Here is a 21,538-nt window from a genome sequence, read left to right on the forward strand (position 1 = left end):
ATTTTCATTTTCATTTTCATTTTTTGAAAAACGTATGTTTTTTGTTTTTCAGAAAATGACTTTTCCGCGTTTTTCGTTTTCTTATAAAACACTCTCACATTTTTTAAAAAATGAACGTGGAAAATGCAAATCAAACACGTTTTCCATTTTTTCAAAAAATGAAAACAGAAAACAATGTAAAAAACGTAAACCAAACGCCTCCTAAATCTCTCCTCTTTTGTCATTTTTCAATGCATTCATTCTCTTCAAGATTAAAAAGGATTTGATATGTTTCCATATCAGATCCACCGTTAGGCCTGATACAATCCAATATCAAACCTATTTTGGGCCTGATATGGTCCAATATCAAGCCCAGTATGGACTTGATATTTTCCATATCGTGCATGTTGGGCCTGATATGGTCCAATATCAGGCTCAACGTAGGTTTAATATTTTCTCATATTAAATTCATGCATTGAAAAATAACATGGGATTTAGGAGATTGGCGGGAATGATAGAAAGAGAATAATACTATTTTTGATATATTTTTTTATAATTTTAAAAATAAGATATTTTTTTGGTAAATAAAAAAACATGACAACTCCTTTCCATAAAAAACAGTATTCTTTTTAATACTCATAGTAACTATTTTATTTTCAATACATTTAATTTATAACTAATTTCACTAACATGTCTATTATCTATCTATTTATTTATCCATCTATAAAAAAAAATATATATATATATATATATATATATATATATATATATATATATATAAATGGAATGTACCTTATGATTGCCAGGCGACATAGAATCCAATATAGATTCTTTGAATCCTGATGTGGGTCCCTAAATTTTGTCATCACAGCTTCAATCGCCTCTAGTATTTAGCACAGGACACAGGATGTCCAATCGCAACGAGAAATTTCAATCAATCTTTCCCGTGCCGAATAGTAGTGCATATCATACACTTTGGAACTAATCCATGTTGTCTGCAGCACTGTCCCAGTAAGAGATTGAGGAAGGTGAATGGTGATGAGAGCATTAGGACGGTTTGCTCATGGCAGAAACCTTCCCTCCACGATCCCAACATCGCCATTACTACTTCAGAGTTCCAGAATTTTAAAGCCAAGTCCCATCTCCAATGTTTCAAATGCAATTTTGTTCCACAGCCACCACCTGTTCGATGCAATGACTGAACCGACAATTTTATCCTTCCGCACTCTTAGTCTCCTAAAAAACAACTCTTTCGAGCCTGATCATGTCAATACTGTTCACTGCTTATCACTTAAAACCAACACCTTATCTGACCTTTCGGCCCGTACGTCCCTTCTAACTGCATATGCTGGGGCTCAGGATTTGGACTCTGCAGTAGCCCTTTTTTATGAGACTGTCACCAGAGATGTAATCTTGTGGAATGCAATTATCAGTGCGTTTGTTCTTAATTGCCATTTCAGAAGTTCTATTCTTCTGTTTCAGGAAATGGTTGAGAAGTTTGGAGAGTTTGATTCTACAACATTATTGATCGTGTTGTCTGCCTTTTCTCGCACTCGCAATCTGAAGTATGCAACAACTTTGCATGGCACCATAATAAAGAAAAGTTTTTGCGTGGATGTTAATCTCTGCAATGCTTTGATTGATATGTATGCTAAGTGTGATGACATTAGTTCTTCTGAACTAGTTTTCAAGGAGATGGAAGTCAAGGATGTGGCTTCTTGGAACTGCATGATCAATGGATGCACACATAATGAGCTACCTGAAAGATCATTGTACTATTTCAGAAAAATGAGATTCTTGAATGTTGAAGAAGATTCAGTGAGCCTATTAAGTGTGATAGCCGCTTGTTCTTTGCTTGAAGAATTATCAATTGTTGGTGAATCAGTGCATGGCCTTGCAATCAAAATGGGATATCAAACTGTGGTCACTATATCAAACTGCCTTATTTCACTCTACTTTGCACATGGGCATATTGAAGCAGCAGCAATGGTGTTTAAAGGTATCATAAACAAGAATGTAGTTTCATGGAACTCCATGGTGAGTGGATTATTGGATAATGGCCAATTGAATGAAGCATTCATCCATTTTCTGGAAATGCAGTCAAAATTCATGATTCAACCTGATGATACTTCATTAGTAGCAATCATTCCATCTTGTGGCAATTCAAACCTACTTTATGAAGGGAAATCTATTCATGCATTTGCTTTGCGAAGGGGAATAGAGCCACTGAGTTCTTCAGTAGAAAATTCATTGCTTGGCATGTACATGGAGTGTGGTGATGTTAAATCTGCAAATAATCTCTTCAAGTGGATGCCTTCAAAGGACATAATTTCATGGAACACAATGATATCTCAGTTATGTCAAAATAGTTCATTAAAGGAGGAGGCACAAATCTTATTCCGTGAATTGCTTCGAAGTGAGCTGAGATGCAACACAATTAGTTTGATGGCAATTATTCCTTCATGCAATTGTCCTGAAGATCTTTACTTCGGGAAGGCGCTTCATACTTGCCTCATCAGATATGGGTTCTCACATAGTGTTTCAGCCGTCAATGCCCTTATGCTAATGTATATCAACTCCGGTTATCTGCATGCTTCTGCCATTTTGTTAGACGGCATTTTAGGAATATCGGATGTTGTATCATGGAATACATTGATAGTGGGTTATGTGCAGAATGGTTCTTACAAGGATGCGCTACGATATTTTGCATTCATGCACTCCTTTTTGCCTGTGAAACCTGACTCCATCACATTCGTTAGCGCTTTATCAGCATGTGGGCACTTAGCATTGTTGTTTTATGGCCAATCTCTGCACGGGTTAGCTCTGAAGAGCCTTGTAGATTCTGATGTTAGCGTAAAGAACGCATTACTGACCATGTACTTTCGTTGCAATGATTCTAAGAGTGCAGAGGCATTGTTCAAAGTGGAAGGTGACAGGAATGTATGTACTTGGAATTGTATGATTTCTGGTTTTGTGCAGAACATTGAAGGCGGCAAGTCTTTAAAGTTGTTTCGAAGTATGGAAGGCGTACCAAATGAATTTACCATTGTTAGCATCCTGTGTGCATGCACTCAGCTAGGTGATCTCAGACATGGAAAGGAGGCTCATGGCTATGTGTTCAGGTTTTTCCTAGAAGAGAATACATTTATATTGTCAGCACTCGTCGATATGTACAGCAAGTGTGGAAGACTAGACATTGCTAGTCTTGTTTTCGAAAGCTCCAAGGAAAGATCAGTCGCCTCTTGGAACTCAATGATTTCAGCATACGGAATGCATGGGGAAGGAAGAAAATCCATTGAGCTTTTCACAAGCATGTGCAAATCCGCTGTCAAAACCACCAAAAGCACATTTGTTGCTCTTTTATCAGCTTGCAGACACTGTGGACTTGTCAATGAAGGATTGAAGTACTTCAACGATATGTCGCAGAAACACGGAATTGAACCAAATGTTGAGCACTGTGTTCATGTGATTGATATGCTGGGTCGTACCGGAAGACTTACAGATGCGCAAGAGCTTATAGAGAAATTGCCTTTCAAAGAAGAGCCAGGGGTGTGGGGAGCTTTGCTAAGCGCTTGTCGCGATCATGGCAATCTCAGTATAGGCAAAACAGCAGCACAAAAGCTATTTTGCTCAGAACCTGAGAACACAGGCTATTATGTCACACTTTCAAACTTGTTTGCGAACCGCGAAATGTGGAATGAAGCTGTGAAGACAAGAGGGTTGATTCTTGAAAGAGGATTGCTAAAGCCACCAGGATGCAGTGTTGTTGAGGTACTTAGCGGCTGACCTTTGTTCTTTAGGTGTGCATACAATACAAACTTATGGCAGAGCAGATTCTCCTGCAGCATCAGGGAGTTCATCTTATTCATTCTCAATTTGCCAAGTTGAGCAAACTTAAGATTTCTGGAGTGTCGAAAGTGGGATTAAATTACAATGTATTCCTTTCTATTGCATGTAAATTTTGTTGTATTAGAAACTAAAAAAATATCATTTTTATAACAAATAAATAACTTACATTAAAAGATTGTGTCGAGTATATATATAATATTACTTTATATAGTTTCGGCAATTTATCAAACAACGCACCTAAAGTTTTAAATTTACTAAAAGATATATGTGTTGGATCGTGAAGTTAACCGCACCAACAATATGTTACTTTACTATTTACCAAAGGGCGCACTTTTTCAAGTGCAATTCCCATTTTACCCTCCTGACAATCTAATTTTTTTTATCATTATTCTTTTCTCTACTATTTTTCTCTCTCTTCTCTTTTTTACAGGATGCAGAACATATGAATAACATTACATAGATTTAATTAATTTTTTAATAACATTTTAATACATTTGAAGAAGTCAAAATAAACAATGGATAACATATTTGAACTCCTTGCAATCTCAGAAATCCACTAGAACTGAAATTGGTGTAATCGGAGCTCTCTAGGTCTATTAGTAATTTTGATCGAAATCCACAGATGGACCTAGAGAGCTCCGATTACACCCATTTCAGTTCTAGTGGATTTCTGAGATTGCAAGGAGTTCAAATATGGTATTCATTATTTATTTTGACTTTTCATATATGTTAATATGTAAAATGGAAGAACCACCAAAAAGGCCCACATTGGGCCTAAAATGGAATCATATCAAGCCCAACATGTGTTTGATATCGAATTGAGTTTGATATGATTCCATATGAGGTCCAATGTGAGTCTTTTTGACGATTCTCCCATTTTACATATTAACATTTATGAAAAGTCGAAATAAATAATGGATACCATATTTGAAATCTTTGAAACCTCAGAAATCCATAGGAACTAAAATGAGTGCAATTAGAGCTCTCTAGGTCTATCAGTGGATTTTGACCGAAACCACTAATGGACCTAGAGAGTTCCAATTATACTCATTTCAGTTCCAGTAGATTTCTAAAATTGCAAGGAGTTCAAATATATTATTCATTGTTTATTTTAAATTATTTAAATATATTAAAATGTTATTAAAAAATTGATTAAATCTATGTAATGTTATTCATATTTTCTGCATGTTTGTAAAAAAGAAAATAGAGAGAAGAGAGAAAAATAGGATAGAAAAAATAAAAATGATAAAAAAAAATTAGATTATTAGGAGGATAAAATATGAATTGTACTTAAAAACAATGTATCTTCTGATAAATAATAAAGTAATGTACATTTATTAAATTTAAATTGTGAAGGGCGTTGTTTGATAAATTGCCGATAGTTTTATATCTTGCCCAAGCAAGTTTCCTCATTTAGATATCAGTTCAAATGGTCACCGCACTATAAGATCATTTTCCTAACGTATGTCGGCGCGACGTCGTTTACGTGTGAAATACCCAATATAATACCCGCTCAATTATTAGATATGCTCACTGGTAGGACGTGGGTAAATGATAATCCAGTGGGATGTTTGATATACGTTCCGTTTTGTGCTTCGCTTGAGCTAGGAAAACACTTGTTTAATAGGGAAAGCCGTGACGCGAAAGAAACTACATCTAGGGTTTTGTCAGCCGTGCGATTGAGTGATCTCAACGGCTGAGGAGAGAGAGCCACCGCCTTGGATTGTTTATATATTCTCGTCCCGATGCAACGCTATCGTTCTCCACGATTGACGCCTCGCCGAGGAGAAGGATCCCTCGCCGGCTCGTTGGAGTTGTTCGAGGGAAGTCTTTGAGGTCGATCTCCTTCTCTCTTTCCTGCTGACATTTTCTGTTTTGTTGGCCTTTTACGATCTGAAATCTGTCCTGGTTCATCAATTTTTTTTTCTTATGAATTTAAAGTGTGTGTTTTTTTTGGGTGAGAGATGCGGTAAGTGGGCTACTCGAACGTTAACTGATGTATGCTTTATGGTTTTCTTCGCATGGATGTGACATAGCGTTGCAAGCGTTGGTGGTAAAATAGGAAGAAAATCTCTTGTTTGCGTAATCAACGTTGTCAATATTTCCTCTTGATCAACTTGTATTGAGATTGTAGAACCAAAATATAGATAGATTGTAGTGTTGGCTTGTTCATCAAAATTTAAAATTGGCCCCCTTTTATTTTCTGTTTGAGATTTATTACCATGTTCTGTTGTGAAACAAGCAAGGTTCATCAACTTTTTCTGAATGTTTGGTTTACAAAGCCTCCTCTGATTTAGGAAGATGACTATTCTTTCTGGTGAGACAATTTTACTGATGATCTGGTTAGGTTTTCTAGCTTGATCTATTTAAGCTTCCAGTAAAAACCAGGGTTAGATGTATTTTTTGCTATCCGATTGCTATCCGGTCTTTTTTTATTATTATTAGTTTCAGATTGTAATGTGTTCTTGCTTCTTCTGTTGGGAAAAGATGGATGCATGCTTTGAAAAAAAAAACAAAATGATAAACCCAGCTAGCCCTGGGGGTTTAGCTGGGTGCATGCTTTGAGGTCCATGCTTAATTGACCTTTGAAAATTTGAATGGAATCTGTTCTTGGTTATTACAACTATTTGTCAGAACCAAAGGTGGCTCTTTCAACCGGATGTATGTGGAAGTCTCAGTTGTTTCAATGCTTGAATTGTATGCAAAGTCAACTACTTTAATTAAATTATCCACGTCTCTTTTGAGGGCCACGATATACAGAGATTTTTTGCACACCTTGATTTTAAAAATATGATAGTAATGCACCTTGTTCTTAAAATATATCTAAAAGAACTGCACTCTTTCAGATATTTCAAAATATGGCATTGCTATAGAAAGCTTCTGGTGTTAGTTGTAGAATTTCTGTTATTGTAGAATTTCTGTTCGATTTTCTTTTTCATATATTACTTGAAATCCTTTGCAGGTCACCTGCAATTCTGCAAGCGGATATTGGCAATGGAGGAAACAGATAAGAACGTACAGGTCTGGAAGGTCAAGAAGTTAATCAAAGCTCTAGAATCAGCCAGAGGTAATGGCACTAGCATGATTTCTCTAATTATGCCACCTCGTGATCAAGTGTCTCGAGTCACTAAGATGTTGGGTGATGAATATGGAACTGCTTCGAATATCAAAAGCAGAGTCAATCGACAATCTGTATTAGCTGCTATTACTTCTGCTCAGCAAAGACTCAAGCTTTACAACAAGGTTCCTTCAAATGGACTAGTTTTGTACACGGGAACCATAGTTACTGAGGATGGGAAAGAAAAGAAAGTCACAATTGATTTCGAGCCATTTAAACCTATCAATGCATCTCTTTATCTCTGTGATAACAAGTTTCATACTGAGGCATTGAGTGAACTTTTACAATCTGATGAGAAGTTCGGTTTCATTGTTATGGATGGAAATGGTACACTGTTTGGCACTTTAAGTGGAAACACGCGCGAGGTGCTTCATAAGTTCACTGTTGACCTTCCAAAAAAGCATGGACGAGGAGGGCAATCAGCACTGCGGTTTGCTCGACTTAGGATGGAGAAGCGCCATAATTATGTCCGCAAGACTGCAGAGCTGTCAACACAGTTCTTTATCAATCCTGCCACTAGTCAGCTAAATGTTGCTGGATTAATTTTGGCTGGATCTGCTGATTTTAAGACAGAGTTGAGCCAATCTGACATGTTTGATCAACGATTGCAGGCTAAAATTCTCAATGTGGCGGATGTGTCATATGGAGGTGAGAATGGTTTTAACCAAGCCATCGAGCTATCTGCTGAGATTCTATCGAATGTGAAGTTCATACAGGAAAAGAAATTGATAGGTAAATATTTTGAGGAAATAAGTCAAAACACAGAAAAGTATTGCTTTGGTGCGGACGACACCTTGAAAGCCCTGGAAATGGGTGCTGTTGAGACACTAATTGTGTGGGAAAATTTGGAAATAAATAGATATGTTCTCAAGCACAGTTCTAGTGGAGAGATCATGGTCAAACATCTTAGAAAGGACGAAGAGACAGATCAAAATAACTTTCTAGATTCCAACACATCTGCTGAGTTGGAAGTGCAGGAGAAAATTTCACTTCTGGAGTGGTTTGCCAATGAGTACAAGCGTTTTGGATGCACGCTTGAATTCGTCACTGACAGGTCTCAAGAGGGATCCCAGTTTTGCCGAGGCTTTGGTGGTATTGGCGGAATTCTTCGCTATCAGCTCGACTTGAGTGTTTTTGATGAGATATCTGATGGAGAATATGAAGAAGATTTTGAATAGCAATCAGCCAACCATTCACTGGATTCGGTCCAGGAGGTGCCTGTGCTGGCCCAACCTGAGTCCGAACCGGCCCTCCCCCAGATCAATGCTCACACTCCTAAAGCAATATAAATGGTTTGTAACTCAGCTCTTGTAGTTTCGATTTTATTTCACTTTTTATTTTTCAATATTATACTGATTTATGATGCTATAGTCTACTGCCTTATTGATCTCTGAGAAGCTGCCCATCAAATGCAGGTCACGGGTGACTAGAATAAAGCCAGAAGATGGAAAACTTTGATGCAGGAAAAAGTGCGGTTAATGTTGGAACGAGGAGTCAAGCAGTGATTGATAATACCAATTTTCTGTCATCACTTATTTTCTCAACTGAAGCCTTGTTCCCGATATGAAAGAGTTATCCTTGCTCCTTTTAGTTTAAAGCTTGATGCTGTTGCCGATGATAGAACCATTTAAATAATCTTAAGTCATAATAAGCATAGCTGTTTGTTCTACTGGTGCTTAAAATAGTAGTTATTATCATGGTTTAAATCCGTGCTTTGTTGTAATTGCATGGGATGATTTGTTGTTTTTTTTACCCTTTTTCGATTTTACAGCTTGGGACTTGTTCAATAAAAGCATCTGGTTGAATGTTGCACTGGCGTCTGGTTCGTAGACTACAATAAACCCTTGGGTTGGAAGTGAACACTTGGTTGATGTTTCTGAATGGTTTAATGCTGCAGATTTCGTCTCTATCAATAAGCTAAGATCCAATGTTCAACATTTATTAATTTTTTCAGTCACTATGCTAAGCCCTTCACTAAAAAGGAATCTTAGCGTAATGATAAATTTGTTGTCATATGATCCAAAGATCACGAATTTGAATTTTAGAAATAACTTTTTGTAAAAATAAGATAAGGTTATGTACAATGGATCCTTTTCTGAGATCTCGTATGACAAAATTTCGTGCTATCAGATTTTTTTTTTTTTTTTGCTAAGCGCTTCACTGAAAATGTAGGGTTTCACTCTTGTTTCTGTTGTGGCTATCTATCAAGCATCAAACGCTACAATTCTGAAACTTAAGATTCAACAGTTACAATCCCACTTTTTTTTTTTTTTTTTTTTTTTTTGAGTTTCTTGGTGATGCAGTAGCAAACATCAAAAATGGAACAAGCCAACCAAAGGTCTGCAACAACAGCAAAATCCATCACAGCATATGTACAATAAGAAGCACCCTGATAACAGGCTCCGCGTAAAGAGCAAGTCTCAGCGAGGCTGGTGAATGATGCGGCGAGGGGTACCCTTTGGCCTTACGCATTGGACAGGCTTTTCACGATATTTACCCGGCCTCACGCCTTTTTTCGGAGATTTGGTGCTCAGGTTCATGACTAAAGCCTCCACATAGGCAGTCTCAAACAAGTCTTTGCGAGCCATCTCTTGTTGCCAACACTGATGGAAGTGTTCCAAAAATGTCTCCACTGACTCCAGCAACTGCTGCAGAACAGAGTGTGGGGCATTTGGGTTCAGAGACGACCCTTCTACCGTTCCACTCATTGACATCCAAACCACCAATCGCTTACTGAAAGAAAGGTAAACAAGCAGAATTAGAATGCATCTCGGCTAAGTTGACTACAATCTATATCAAAATTTGTATTCTGAAGTCTGCAATGTTCACATTTTTGTTCAATACTTGAGAAATAACTCTGCATTTCTACACAAACATTACTCCTTAGTTACTACACAAGTACTGAACGAAGATGATCTAACTGATGTGAATATTTCGACAAGATGCAAGTGAGAAAGACATCGAAGAACACATGAACCCTTGCATGAGTTTCATTCATGGAAAAGACATACAACAGCAAGCATTTCTCCATTAAAAATCCATCTAATATCAACATCAGATTTAAGTATCAAATAATCATCAGAGTCGAACTCACCAATTTTGATAAAAACATTTCAGAAATTCTGCCAGGTAAAAAATTTTGGAGATACAAAATTACGTTACTACATGAGCAAAATCCAGTTGATTCAGAGACCTAGGGATTCTTCAAATGAAACACTAACATGAAGCAAATCTCAAGATCTCATATGAGTCTACAAATCAGAACAAAATAGTAGGATAAAAGAGAGGGAAATCAGAGAACAGATTTGTGTTGTTAAATCTTAGATATCAAAGCTTGGCCTGGAGCATCATGTGTGTCGATGTGAATGAATTGAGACAAATACCAAATTGATCCACCAAACTAAAGAAATAGTTGAAACAAAATGCTCAGCAACATGAGATTTCTCTTATAGTATGTAGGCTACCAATTGATTTCAAATAAGAAACGAGATTGCCAAAGTTCCAGATCTCAAATCTTATGGAAGCAAGACAAAAAAAAAAAAATTGGACAGATCAGGTTACCATACCAGATAAAAGCCAAAGATAAATTCAAGTACTGATCTAGTTGTAAAAGCTAAACGAACTCTAGGGGAAAAAAATAATCTTTTTCCTTCTTTTAAATACATAAAAACTCCCAAGCGAAAGTTTGCAGAGACGGAAAGCAAGATCCTTCAGCATCCAGCAACAAATCGCAGATCACAAAGAACCTTGATAAAGAACACAATCTTTCATGCCAGAATAAGATACTAGAATCGAGATCTATCATGCTAAAGTAGAAGAAGAGGTTGGGACCGAACCCTAGTGCCGGAAAGAGATCGGTTTCCCAATTCGTTTGTCCTGGATCATCCCAAATGCACAAACAAGTAATCTATGGTGAAAAAAAAATATTTTTGGTATGAAATCCAGAGCGAGCGATGACTCAGTTGTGGAAAATTTCCATGGCGCAGTTGAGAAAGCTGGGACAATTAATTACCTCTGAGAATATCTTTGACAAACTGATGAAGGGACCTGCTACTGGGTTAGCGTTTGTTCACACCAGGCATTTATTTATTAAAATTGTTCAGCCAATCTATATTTCTAATTTTAACATAAGTAAGTATATGAATCTTTTGTTTTTAATAATTGAGGTGCTTAGTAATGAGACCAGATCTTCTAATCCATAAAAAATAATAAATTAACAAATGGATCATTCATAATTACAGTCGGATCATAACTATAATTTAGTCGCAATTGATTGTGATCCCTTTTTAGATTCACAGTCTCTCAAGTCATAGTTTGGGTCACGACGGACGTCCAAAGACCACCAATGGTGGGCATGTGGTCAGGCTGCTAGGTGCCGAGCTGGGGGTGGTCTCTGGGCAGCCTCCAGTCACCCGCTCCAACCTAAACTATAATATGGGAGGGACGGTATACCTAGAAAAAGATCACAACTAATTCCGATCGAATCACGGTCATGATTCTATCATAATTATGAGTGGTTGATCCTCTGATTCATTTTTTTTACCGAGAGATATGCTCCCCTTAATAATATTTAATAATTAAAATTGGCTCATTTTAAAATTGTGACGCTTAGCTAAAATTATTTGATGAAATAATGTCACAAAATATTATAATTTATGCCGGGCTACGGTGTAGCAGAAGAATATCAGTTGCCACTTAGCTATCTACAGTTCAATCCTCAACTATAGTACATTTATAAGGATTTTTCGGGCAGAGATCTTCTGGTCCGCAAATTGCGGACCAGGAGATGGTCCATTGATCTGGACCTTTGGTTTAGATGGACCCCATCTTTAAATAGATGGGGTTTATTCAAATCAAAGGTCCACATATAGTGGATCATCCCATGATCCGCAATTTACGGACCAGAAGATCTGCTCTCGGATTTTTCCTTCAAATTGGGACACACAATCACAGGATGTTAGACTTTTAAACCATCCACCGTGAATACTTCTCGATATATCTTAACGGCCGGTGAAAAATTTCTATGGAGTCAAGAAGGTCGCTCAGGTTTGGTATTACCTGGTTCAACTTTTTTGCCCCCGGAACTATGGTGCAACGGAAGGACATCAAGTTATTATCCAGACACCTACAATTCGATCTCACAATGTATTTATAGGAAATTTTTTCTTCAAATAAGACGTGCAACTATAAAATATTGAGTTTCTATATTATCTATTGTGAACATTTTTCGATTTATCTGGGCCCTCCATGAAAATCTTCTTTAAGTTGATTGACATTTTTTTTATATAATTTAAAATGATTTGTACGGGGATTTTGAAAAACAGATATGTTTTTATGTTTTTTTTTCCGACCGCTATAAAATGAAATAAAATCACGGGGGTAGGGTTTAGGTTTCATCGACTAGACAGGAATGGGTAGAGACAGCTGCTTGGTTCGCGTCACGGCCGGAGCGGCGATAGGCGGATCGATCGGCGGCGCAGTTGGTATGCCTTTGCCAACCCATATCTCTGCTCTTCATCTTCCCTTCTTTTTCGTCCGATGATCGAAAGCTCCATCTAAAATTTTCCTGTTTGCGCAACGCATCGTCTCTGCGTCGAAGATTCATTTTTCGTGGTAGAGTAGGTGATTTAGCTTTTAGTCCGTGGGATGCCAATATATGCGGTTTATTGTCAAAAGTTTTTTTTTTTTTTTTTTTTTTTGACTGTGGTAGAAACACGAGTGCTCTTTTCTTGTAAGTTGATTGATTCGCGTTTTTGTCTATAGACGTGAGGGGAGATGGTTTCTCTTACCAAATGGCTCTTCCTTTTTGTAGGATGTTGAAACTTTTGTCCCTATGCCTCAATGAATAGCTAATGCCAGATTGGATAAGAAAAGCTGTCGGAAAATTTCTCTTGACTTGCAAATTTCTCTCATAGCTCCACTTTTTATTTTTGACTTGTTACCTTCAAACTTCCTTCCAAGTAAATGCTAATGCCTTTCTTTACATGTCCTTAACTTGCAATCACTTTTCCCCCTGTATTTCCTTTCCTGCAAGTTAACAAAACATTAATATCCTGATATCAAACTTCTATTATTTTGGTATCTGATACTTGATACTAATATGGGACAGGGATATTGTGTTTTAATTTACCAACATTGTGCACTGACTCAAGTGTTGTCTTGATCTATAAGATGAGAAAATTGACACAGATTTCTTGATGTGATGTTGATATTCTTTGATAATATAGTTATTCTTATCCTAAAATAGTATTTTATTCAATTTATAATTCTAATGTATTTGTTTCATGTTCCTATCATGCATGATATATCTGTATTTTATTTATAAATAGTTGAAAGGATTATTCTAAGTTCTAACTAAATCCTTGCAGGTGCCGTCTATGGGACATATGAGGCTATTAGATACAAGGTATTTATCCCAGATTTCTATCTTCCTACAAGAATTTCCTGTTCTTTAGTTTGCAATTACTATTTAATACTTGCCTTTTGTCGGTAAATTATTATATTTTCTGTATTGGCTAATTGACCTAGTATTCTGGCAATCTACATATTAGAAGCAATAAATTTTGTTATGCTATATTTACTCGACAGATGTAAGAGGGGGGAAAATGATATAGGATATTTGATGCCTCTTGTTTACTGATTGCTTCACTCAGAATGAGAACTTGAGGAAGTGGTTAACTCCTCAGGAACTAGACGAACACCTAAGTTTTCTATGATTTAAGTTGAGGCCTCAAAACTTCATTGTATTTGAGTTACTTGTATAAACCATACATGCTCTTAGGTATACTATATACATACCAAATAGAATTTTAATTTGATTCTAGATTATTTATTGTACTGAAAAATGGTTGGTGTCTAAATTGATTGCTGGTTTTTTTTCTTCTAAAATTGGATAAAAATTGTAAATGCAAAGGCTGATTTAAATGAAACTTGAGCAATTGTTATGTTTCATATTCATGTTGATGATGATTGTTCATTTTAACAAGTTAATCTCCGCATCCAGGACTTTCCTTAGGTGATCTCATTACAAAAATATCCGAGGTAAAAGATGAGGGATGTTTGTTGGATCTCTTCTCTTCTGCAGTGCTTGTTTTTTTAATATCTTGGCACCGTCGATACTGATTTTATGAATTTTGATCACGGGTGTAGTAGATCTCGGAACCAATGTACTGTCTTTCTCTGGCATCTCGTGCTTAATAGAAGTGTGACATGTTTCTAGCCAATCTTTTAGCCCCTTTTTTCCCCATGTTGTCTGGTCTCATAAGTCATTTGTTGATTCTTCTACATTCGAGGTTGCCAAAGTGTCTTTAGATTTTCTATCCGTTCTCAGACTCAACAATTTCTATGTTTATATCGCGAAATATGTGATGAGCAGGTGCCTGGATTGTTGAAGATAAGGCACATTGGGCAAACCACTCTTGGAAGTGCAGCAGTTTTTGGACTCTTCATGGCAGCTGGGAGCTTGATACATTGTGGAAAATAGTACTGACTTCCATTGTAGCTTAGCATTCATAGTTTTGATGCGTTAAGAGCACTTTGTATCGTGAATGTATTGCTTCTTTCGGTCAAATTAAAACATCCAATAATTTTGAGGGGAGGTCAATTTTTTGTATCACGTATTTTGATTCTTATGTTCTTCAATATGATTTCCTCAACAAGCAGCTCTGTCCTTGTGGAGGATTGCTTATCCATAAGAACAGTAAAGCAAGAGACCAATGGGGCGATGCCAATTCCACACTAAATTTTCTCTTGATTTGGGAGGCTAATTAATAGATGGATTCGGATAGTTTTTACGTAGGTTCTTTATATCATGTTGAAGTGAATGAAATTTCAAGTTTAGTCTCAGTTTGAGATCGTTTAGTCTGTTTAGAACTTATTTAACTTCTGGATTTTATCTTTTCAATATTTGCATTTTTGAATTTTAATATATAATAAAATGATTTTCCTTGAATTTTGAAAATTTTGGAATTTTTTATAGATTTTTTACGATGTTTACAATTTACAAAGACAATATTTCAAAATTATTTTGAATTGTAAAAATAGCTTATATTTTTTTTAGAAAAATAGGCTTTAAATCTTGCACTGTTGCACACCAGCGACTAGATTGATTTGAACCAATCAAATTGTTGAGGGGATTTGGCGCTATTGGCACTCACAAGTTTAATGAGTGTAGCAGTAGATCCGATCCTGATTCTGAATTGACTGTTTGATGATTCAGAATTATGGGTTCGGAAGTTTCTTGATAAGCTGATTTTAATTTTATTCGTATGATTCAATATTATTATTATTTAAAAAATATTTTAAAATTATAAATTTATTTAAAAAATATTTTAAAATTATAAATTTATTAAAAATATATATATAAAGAATAGTTTGTATTTTATAAGAGTATTTTGAATTGTGATCAGTAAGAATCATTTAAGAAAAAAACCCTCCTCTGGCTAGAATCGGAATTATTTTAGTTCTTCCTTTAGATTTTAAATTACACTAGTATAAATAATTTATTACAAATTTGAGATGATTTTTTTTTTACTTTTTTACTTTTTCTTTTAACTATTAACACTAATATATAATAAAATAAAATTATTGATCAGTTATTGTCTCATCTAAATGTCAATATGTTATAGTCTAGTTGTAAGGGTATTGAGTTCTCTATCAATAAACCAAGGTCCAAGTCTCAGTAATATTATACTTTTTTAACAAATTTTCATTTATATAAATATTAAAAAAATAATCAAATTGTTGGTTCGCCCTACGACTCGATGATTCCTTCCCCGACCCCATAGTCAGAAGTTAGCCTTAGGACAAGCTCGGTAATTTCTTTCTCAACTCTATAGTCAGAAGTAACTTAGCCTTACGACAAGCTCGATAATTCTTTCACCAATTCCATATAATACAACAATTCAGTCAGTCGGATTTACTCCTTCTTTGACTAAATTTGAAAGAAATGTTTATGATACAGGTTAGATGGGAGAGTTATGTGGAGAGGAGGGTTTTTTTTTTTTTTTTTTTTTGGAGTTTTTACCATAGCTTTCCCATGGTTGTCCCTTTTAGGGCTTTCCTTCATTGAAAAAGGAGGGGGCCCTTGCCTTAGCCGAGCAACTCCCTCACCTCCTCTCTGACCGCTTCTATCGTCAGCCATGCCTCCTCCACCTCTTTCTCTCTCTGTGCAGGCGACCATCAATGTCATTCCACAATCCACACGAGTAGACAATAGATCTTGCCTTCTCCACCTTCTCCCTCTACGCAGCCAACAACCAGCATCGCTCCGCAATCCACATAGGCAAGCGATAGATTCGACCTTCTCTACCTCTCACACAATCTCCTCTCTCGCCACCTCTTCGACCTCTCCTCTCTTGTCGTCGACCTCACCACCGATCTTGCTACCTTCATCGTCGACCTCACCACCTCCGCTGATTGAGGCCTCTCTCTCTTCGTTTGCGATTGTTAAGAATGGCGATGACGGCGATACCACCTTCCACGACGCCAACCTCATTTTCTCTCGGATCCCCTCCCTCGACACCTTCATCATGGATGCCCTCCTTCGAGGCTATGTTGCCCACATAGATCCCCTCTTCCCAAGCGACCGCCCTCCACTGAATATAATAAATTTAGAAGTATTATTTTTATTATTTGATTCATGTCAATCTTTATTTTGATTGTGATGCTAAATATTTTTGGTGCAATATTCCCTAGGTTAAGGTTGATCTGGTTGACTGAACTTGAATTGGTTCAAGATCGAGTCTTGATATTTGGGTTTCGATGTTTGACAATACATGTAGACAATACATGGAGATTGCAGATGCGATTGTTCATGTGGGGAGATTGTGAAGGAGAGTCAAGTAGGTCAAGGTTGACTGGATACTTGACTGAAAAATCCTGGTGAGTGAAGCCAGGTGAAAGTCCTAACTGGGAGGTTAGGTAGACTGGAAAGTCCTGGTGAGTGAAGTCAGGTGAAAGACCTAGTGAGTGAAGCTATGCAGTTGGGAGTGAAGCTATGCAGTTGGGAAATCCTGGTGAGTGAAGTCAGGTGAAAGACCTAGTGAGTGAAGCTAGGCAGTTGGGAAACCCTAGTGAGTGAAGCTAGGTGAAAGTCCTGGTGAGTAAAGCCAGGCAGATGAGGAAGTCCCAGTGAGTGAAGCTAGGCAGAAGAGAAGTCCTGGTGAGTGAAGCCAGACACAGGAAATCCAGATGGATCAAGGTTGATCGGACATCAGGTGTTGGAAAGACCAAGTAGGACAAAGGGATTGATCGGATATTTGGTACGAGGAATCCTGATGGGTCAAGGTTTGACCAGACATCTGGTGAAAGTCCAAGTGGGTCATGGAGGACCGGACACTTGGCATGAGGAGAAAAGTCCAAGTGGGTCAAAGAGATTGACCAGACACTTGGTGAGGGAGTCCTGGCAGGTCAAGGGTGACCGGATGCTAGGCATGATGTACCAACAGGTCATGGTTGACCGGATGTTGGTTTAGGGGACTTTGGACTTGGTTTTGGGCAAAAACCTTGAGTTGGATCGATCAGCCGATCGATTTGCTCATGCCCAATCGATCGGCTGATCGATTGGGTGAGTCCCCGCGATAAGCCTCCTCCCAATCGATCAGTGGATCGATTAGGAGAAGCTCGCGATAGCACAGAATGACTTTGGATTAATCGACTGATCGATTCAGAGCCTCCAATCGATCGGTCGATCAATTGGGAGTCGCAATTCTATGCGATAAGCCCTGGATCGATCGGCCGATCGATCCAGGCAATTCCCGAGAGCACAGAGGCGCTCTAGATCGATCGGCCGATCGATCCAAAGCCTCCCCAATCGATTGGGAGCAATACAACCGATTGGAATTCGACCGTTGGCGTCGTATTTAATTGTTGGCGAGCATTTCTCTCGGTAGAGAACTCTCGGCTTTCATCTCCGATCTTCACAGCGACTTCACAGCCACTTCTCCACAGCTTTCACCGCAGTTCTTGAAGACTCTTGGAGGCTTGTGCTGGTGCACGTCTAAGTCAAGAGGCGAGGAAGAAGTTAGGGTTAGGGTTTCTTGTGCAAACTTGTAAGATCTCATTGTGGAGATATCTAAAGTTTTTACAAGTTTTCAAGTTTTTGTCAATCTTAGAAAATAGAAAGTATTTTCATAGAAAACTATTTTTTCTTGATAGTATATACCCTAAGGATTGTCTACATGAATTTTCATGAATTTTCGATTTTTATAGAATTTTAGGGGAGTTTCTGAAATTCACTGAAATAAATTTTCAGTTTTTCAGAGCTCTAATCGATCACCCGATCGATTTGATTACCTCAATCGATCGGGCGATTGATTAAGAGGAGTTTTCCTGCGAGCAGAAGCTCACTGGATCGATCAGCCGATCGATCCACGCAGTCTGAATCGATCAGTGGATCGATTCAGCAAGGTTCAATCGATTGTGACCCAACTCCAATCGATTGGGGATGCTGATTTTGGCTGGGAAAGCTTGATTTCAGCATTTTGAAGCACCTTTAGTCTAGGTAACCATTCTTTACCCCTCAAAACACATTTGTATACATTTAGGGGAGTTTTCATGATGAAAATAAGGACAGATTGGTTAAGGGAGACTAAATAGATATTTAGGTTGAGGTTTTGGTTTAAATATTGAATTTTTGAACCTCAAAACTTCTAAATTTGTGTTTCCTAAAGTTTTAGGGATTCCAAGTTATTGTTGGTGCAATGACAGAGATTACGTGCATGTCTTCAGGGGGAGTTACTCTTTAAGGACATGAAAATCTATTTTTCATACACCTTGGAAGGTGGTTAACCTTCTTTAGAGAAAATACTCAAGGTTGGATATTTGAATGTAATGAAGAGTGGATATCTTTATTATTCATGTGATGTATACTCACGGATGAGCATTTGATGACAATGAAGGGTATGAGACCTTCATTTGAATCGTGTGTGAATATACCAAGTGATATATGCTCAAGGATGAGCATTAAAAATAATGAAGGGTATGAGACCTTCATTATTGTGTTGTGAACAACGAGAGAAGTTGTAAACAACGTTGGGTAACTCTTCAGGGGGAGAGTTTTTTATGTGTGTCAATAAGGGGAGAATGTGTGGTTAAGTTAGACCTTCATTACCTGAAGAGGGAGTTTGCTCTTTAGAAAAGGAGGAGAATGAAGGAAACCATCATTCTTACATTGGCATGAAAGAGAGTTGAGGCTATGAGATTAACTTAACTTAAAGGTATTGTCAAACATCGAAAAGCGGGAGATTGTTGGTGCAATATTCCCTAGGTCAAGGTTGACCTGGTTGACTGAGCTTGAATTGGTTCAAGCTCGAGTCTTGATGTTTGACAATACATGTAGACAACACATGGAGATTGTAGGTGCAATTGTTCATGTGGAGAGATTGTGAAGGAGAGAGTCAAGTAGGTCAAGATTGATTGGATACTTGACTGGAAAATCCTGGTGAGTGAAGTCAGGTGAAAGTCCTAACTGGGAGGTTAGGCAGACTGGAAAGTCCTGGTGAGTGAAGCCATGTGAAAGACCTAGTGAGTGAAGTTATGCAGTTGGGAAATCCTGGTGAGTGAAGCCAGGTGAAAAACCTAGTGAGTGAAGCTAGGCAGTTGGGAAATCCTAGTGAGTGAAGTTATATGAAAGTCCTGGTAAGTGAAGCCAGGCAGATGAGGAAGTCCTAGTGAGTGAAGCTAGGCAGAAGGGAAGTCCTGGTGAGTGAAGCCAGACACAGGAAATCCAGATGGATCAAGGTTGATCGGACATCGGGTGTTGGAAAGACCAAGTAGGTCAAAGGGATTGACCGGATACTTGACACGAGGAAATCCAGATGGGTCAAGGTTTGACCAGACATCTGGTGAAAGTCCAAGTGGGTCATGGAGGACCGGACATTTGGCGCGAGGAGAAAAGTCCAAGTGGGTCAAAAGGATTGACAAGACACTTGGTGAGGGAGTCCTGGTAGGTCAAGGGTGACCGGATGCTAGGCATGATGTACCAATAGGTCATGGTTGACCGGATGTTAGTTTAGGGGACTTTGGACTTGCTTTTGGGCAAAAACCTTGAGCTAGATCAGTCGATCGATTGGCTCATGCCCAATCGATCGGCTAATCGATTGGGTGAGTCCCCGCGACAAGCCTCCTCCCAATCGATCAGTGAATCGATTGGGAGAAGCTTGCGATCGCACAGAATGGCTCTGGATCGATCGACCGATCGATTCAGAGCCTCCAATCGATCGGTCGATCGATTGGGAGTCGCGATTTTGTGCGATAAGCCCTGGATCGATAGATCCAGGCAATTCCCGAGAGCACAGAGGCGCTCTGGATCGATCGGCCGATCAATCCAAAGTCTCCCAAATCGATTGGGAGCAATCCAATCGATTGGGATTCGACCGTTGGCGTCGTATTTAGCTGTTGGTGAGCATTTCTCTCGGTAGAGAACTCTCGGCTTTCATCTCCGATCTTCACAGCCACTTCTCCACAGCTTTCACCGTTAGTTCTTGAAAACTCTTGGAGGCTTGTGCTGGTGCACGTCCAAGTCAAGAGGTAAGAAAGAAGTTAGGGCTAGGGTTTCTGTGCAAACTTGTAAGATCTCATTGTGGAGATATCTAAAATTCTTTTCGATCCTACAAATATAATAAATATCAGTTGATTAAAATTAATTCGAGATTATTTTCTATTATTGTCATTACCATCTGCTACAAGTCCTACTCATTGAAGTGACACTCAGCTCCCCATTACCACCTGCTACAAGTCCTACTCATTGAAGTGGCACTCAGCTCCTCCAGATCCCGATCCAGCTCTCCATTCAGACCCCCATCGATCCCGATCAACCCTATAATTTGGACGCTCCAACTCACCTCCACTCCAATCCAAAACCCCTTCACCTTCAACCCAATTACCATGATTGATCAAGAGCACATGGATTATCAGAGCAATACGTGATTTAGGGCACGTGGAGCAGCACGACAACATGTGGATTATCGAAGTAGCATGACAAGACTCCATGCAATCTTTTACGGTACAAGACATGGATGATGAGACCTTTCAATACGATCTTTACTATATATGTGGCATTTCACTTCTTGGTGTTATAAAAGGCATCCGTTCTAGCGGATCACAATAGACATATATATTTGCGCACATCCATTTCCATTAGTCTACTACTATTCTTCTTTATTTCTCTCCTGTCGGAGACTAACTTGAGCATTAATGTAGATGAGCCAGGCACTCTCAACCTCCCTTATAACCCTCGCCCTTGCTCTTTTACTCTCACATTTCCTCCTAGTCATGAGGACTTTGTCAACAAACAAGCCAGTTCACCGATGGCTCAATAAATAGAATTATAACCTCTTACCAGCCATTAATTCTTAAACAGTCAGCAGATGATGATATTGCCATCCTTGGGGAAATTGTAAGGTAGGATAGACGCAAAGACCATCCTTGGTCCTACCACACCATTATTCTCGGTCCTCGCAGAAGACGAAACTTTTCATCATCCATCCCAAGTTGTGTCCTGATTCTTCTTTCATATCGTTTTATCTTAATAGTTGAATTGCGTTACTGATCAGTGGCGGATCGATTACAAAATGGGAAAGAAACATAGAG

At 38.3% G+C, this 21,538-nt stretch overlaps 3 protein-coding genes and 1 long non-coding RNA gene across 5 annotated transcripts; 3 read left to right on the forward strand and 1 right to left on the reverse strand.

The window, feature by feature from the left end:
• The first annotated feature begins 786 nt into the window (after positions 1-786).
• Positions 787-3,957, forward strand: LOC121983952 (pentatricopeptide repeat-containing protein At4g19220, mitochondrial-like). The gene has a single exon (XM_042536666.1). The coding sequence runs from the start codon at positions 1,012-1,014 to the stop codon at positions 3,763-3,765; it is 2,754 nt and encodes a 917-aa protein (XP_042392600.1). The 5' UTR covers positions 787-1,011; the 3' UTR covers positions 3,766-3,957.
• Positions 3,958-5,538: 1,581 nt separating this feature from the next.
• Positions 5,539-8,754, forward strand: LOC121983953 (eukaryotic peptide chain release factor subunit 1-2-like). Its single transcript, XM_042536667.1, has 3 exons — positions 5,539-5,664; positions 6,791-8,238; positions 8,362-8,754. The coding sequence occupies exon 2, from the start codon at positions 6,823-6,825 to the stop codon at positions 8,122-8,124; it is 1,302 nt and encodes a 433-aa protein (XP_042392601.1). The 5' UTR covers positions 5,539-5,664; positions 6,791-6,822; the 3' UTR covers positions 8,125-8,238; positions 8,362-8,754.
• A 511-nt stretch (positions 8,755-9,265) lies between these two features.
• On the reverse strand, positions 9,266-11,078 carry LOC121983955. Of its 2 annotated transcripts, none has more exons than XR_006112738.1 (2): positions 10,959-11,078; positions 9,266-9,679 (listed from the first exon to the last, which is right to left on the reverse strand). It is a non-coding gene; the product is annotated as an uncharacterized LOC121983955 (long non-coding RNA). The 2 variants fall into 2 exon arrangements; XR_006112737.1 differs by lacking the exon at positions 10,959-11,078 and adding an exon at positions 10,783-10,952.
• A 1,223-nt stretch (positions 11,079-12,301) lies between these two features.
• On the forward strand, positions 12,302-14,561 carry LOC121987215 (reactive oxygen species modulator 1-like). The gene is made up of 3 exons (XM_042541108.1): positions 12,302-12,429; positions 13,315-13,352; positions 14,322-14,561. Exons 1-3 carry the CDS (start codon positions 12,357-12,359, stop codon positions 14,427-14,429), a joined length of 219 nt encoding a protein of 72 aa, XP_042397042.1. The 5' UTR covers positions 12,302-12,356; the 3' UTR covers positions 14,430-14,561.
• Positions 14,562-21,538: the final 6,977 nt, after the last annotated feature.

Source organism: Zingiber officinale, chromosome 5B (genome assembly GCF_018446385.1).
Source record: "Zingiber officinale cultivar Zhangliang chromosome 5B, Zo_v1.1, whole genome shotgun sequence".
NCBI lineage: Eukaryota > Viridiplantae > Streptophyta > Magnoliopsida > Zingiberales > Zingiberaceae > Zingiber > Zingiber officinale.

What these genes read in the sequence shown, in the direction of transcription:
- LOC121983953 (XM_042536667.1), top strand. Translation starts at nt 6,823, where the DNA reads ATGGAGGAAACAGATAAGAACGTACAGGTCTGGAAGGTCAAGAAGTTA.
- LOC121987215 (XM_042541108.1), top strand. Translation starts at nt 12,357, where the DNA reads ATGGGTAGAGACAGCTGCTTGGTTCGCGTCACGGCCGGAGCGGCGATA. An exon ending in ATCGATCGGCGGCGCAGTTG is followed by an intron (nt 12,430 to 13,314) that starts GTATGCCTTTGC and finishes AAATCCTTGCAG; the next exon opens with GTGCCGTCTATGGGACATAT. An exon ending in ATGAGGCTATTAGATACAAG is followed by an intron (nt 13,353 to 14,321) that starts GTATTTATCCCA and finishes TGTGATGAGCAG; the next exon opens with GTGCCTGGATTGTTGAAGAT.
- LOC121983952 (XM_042536666.1), top strand. Translation starts at nt 1,012, where the DNA reads ATGGTGATGAGAGCATTAGGACGGTTTGCTCATGGCAGAAACCTTCCC.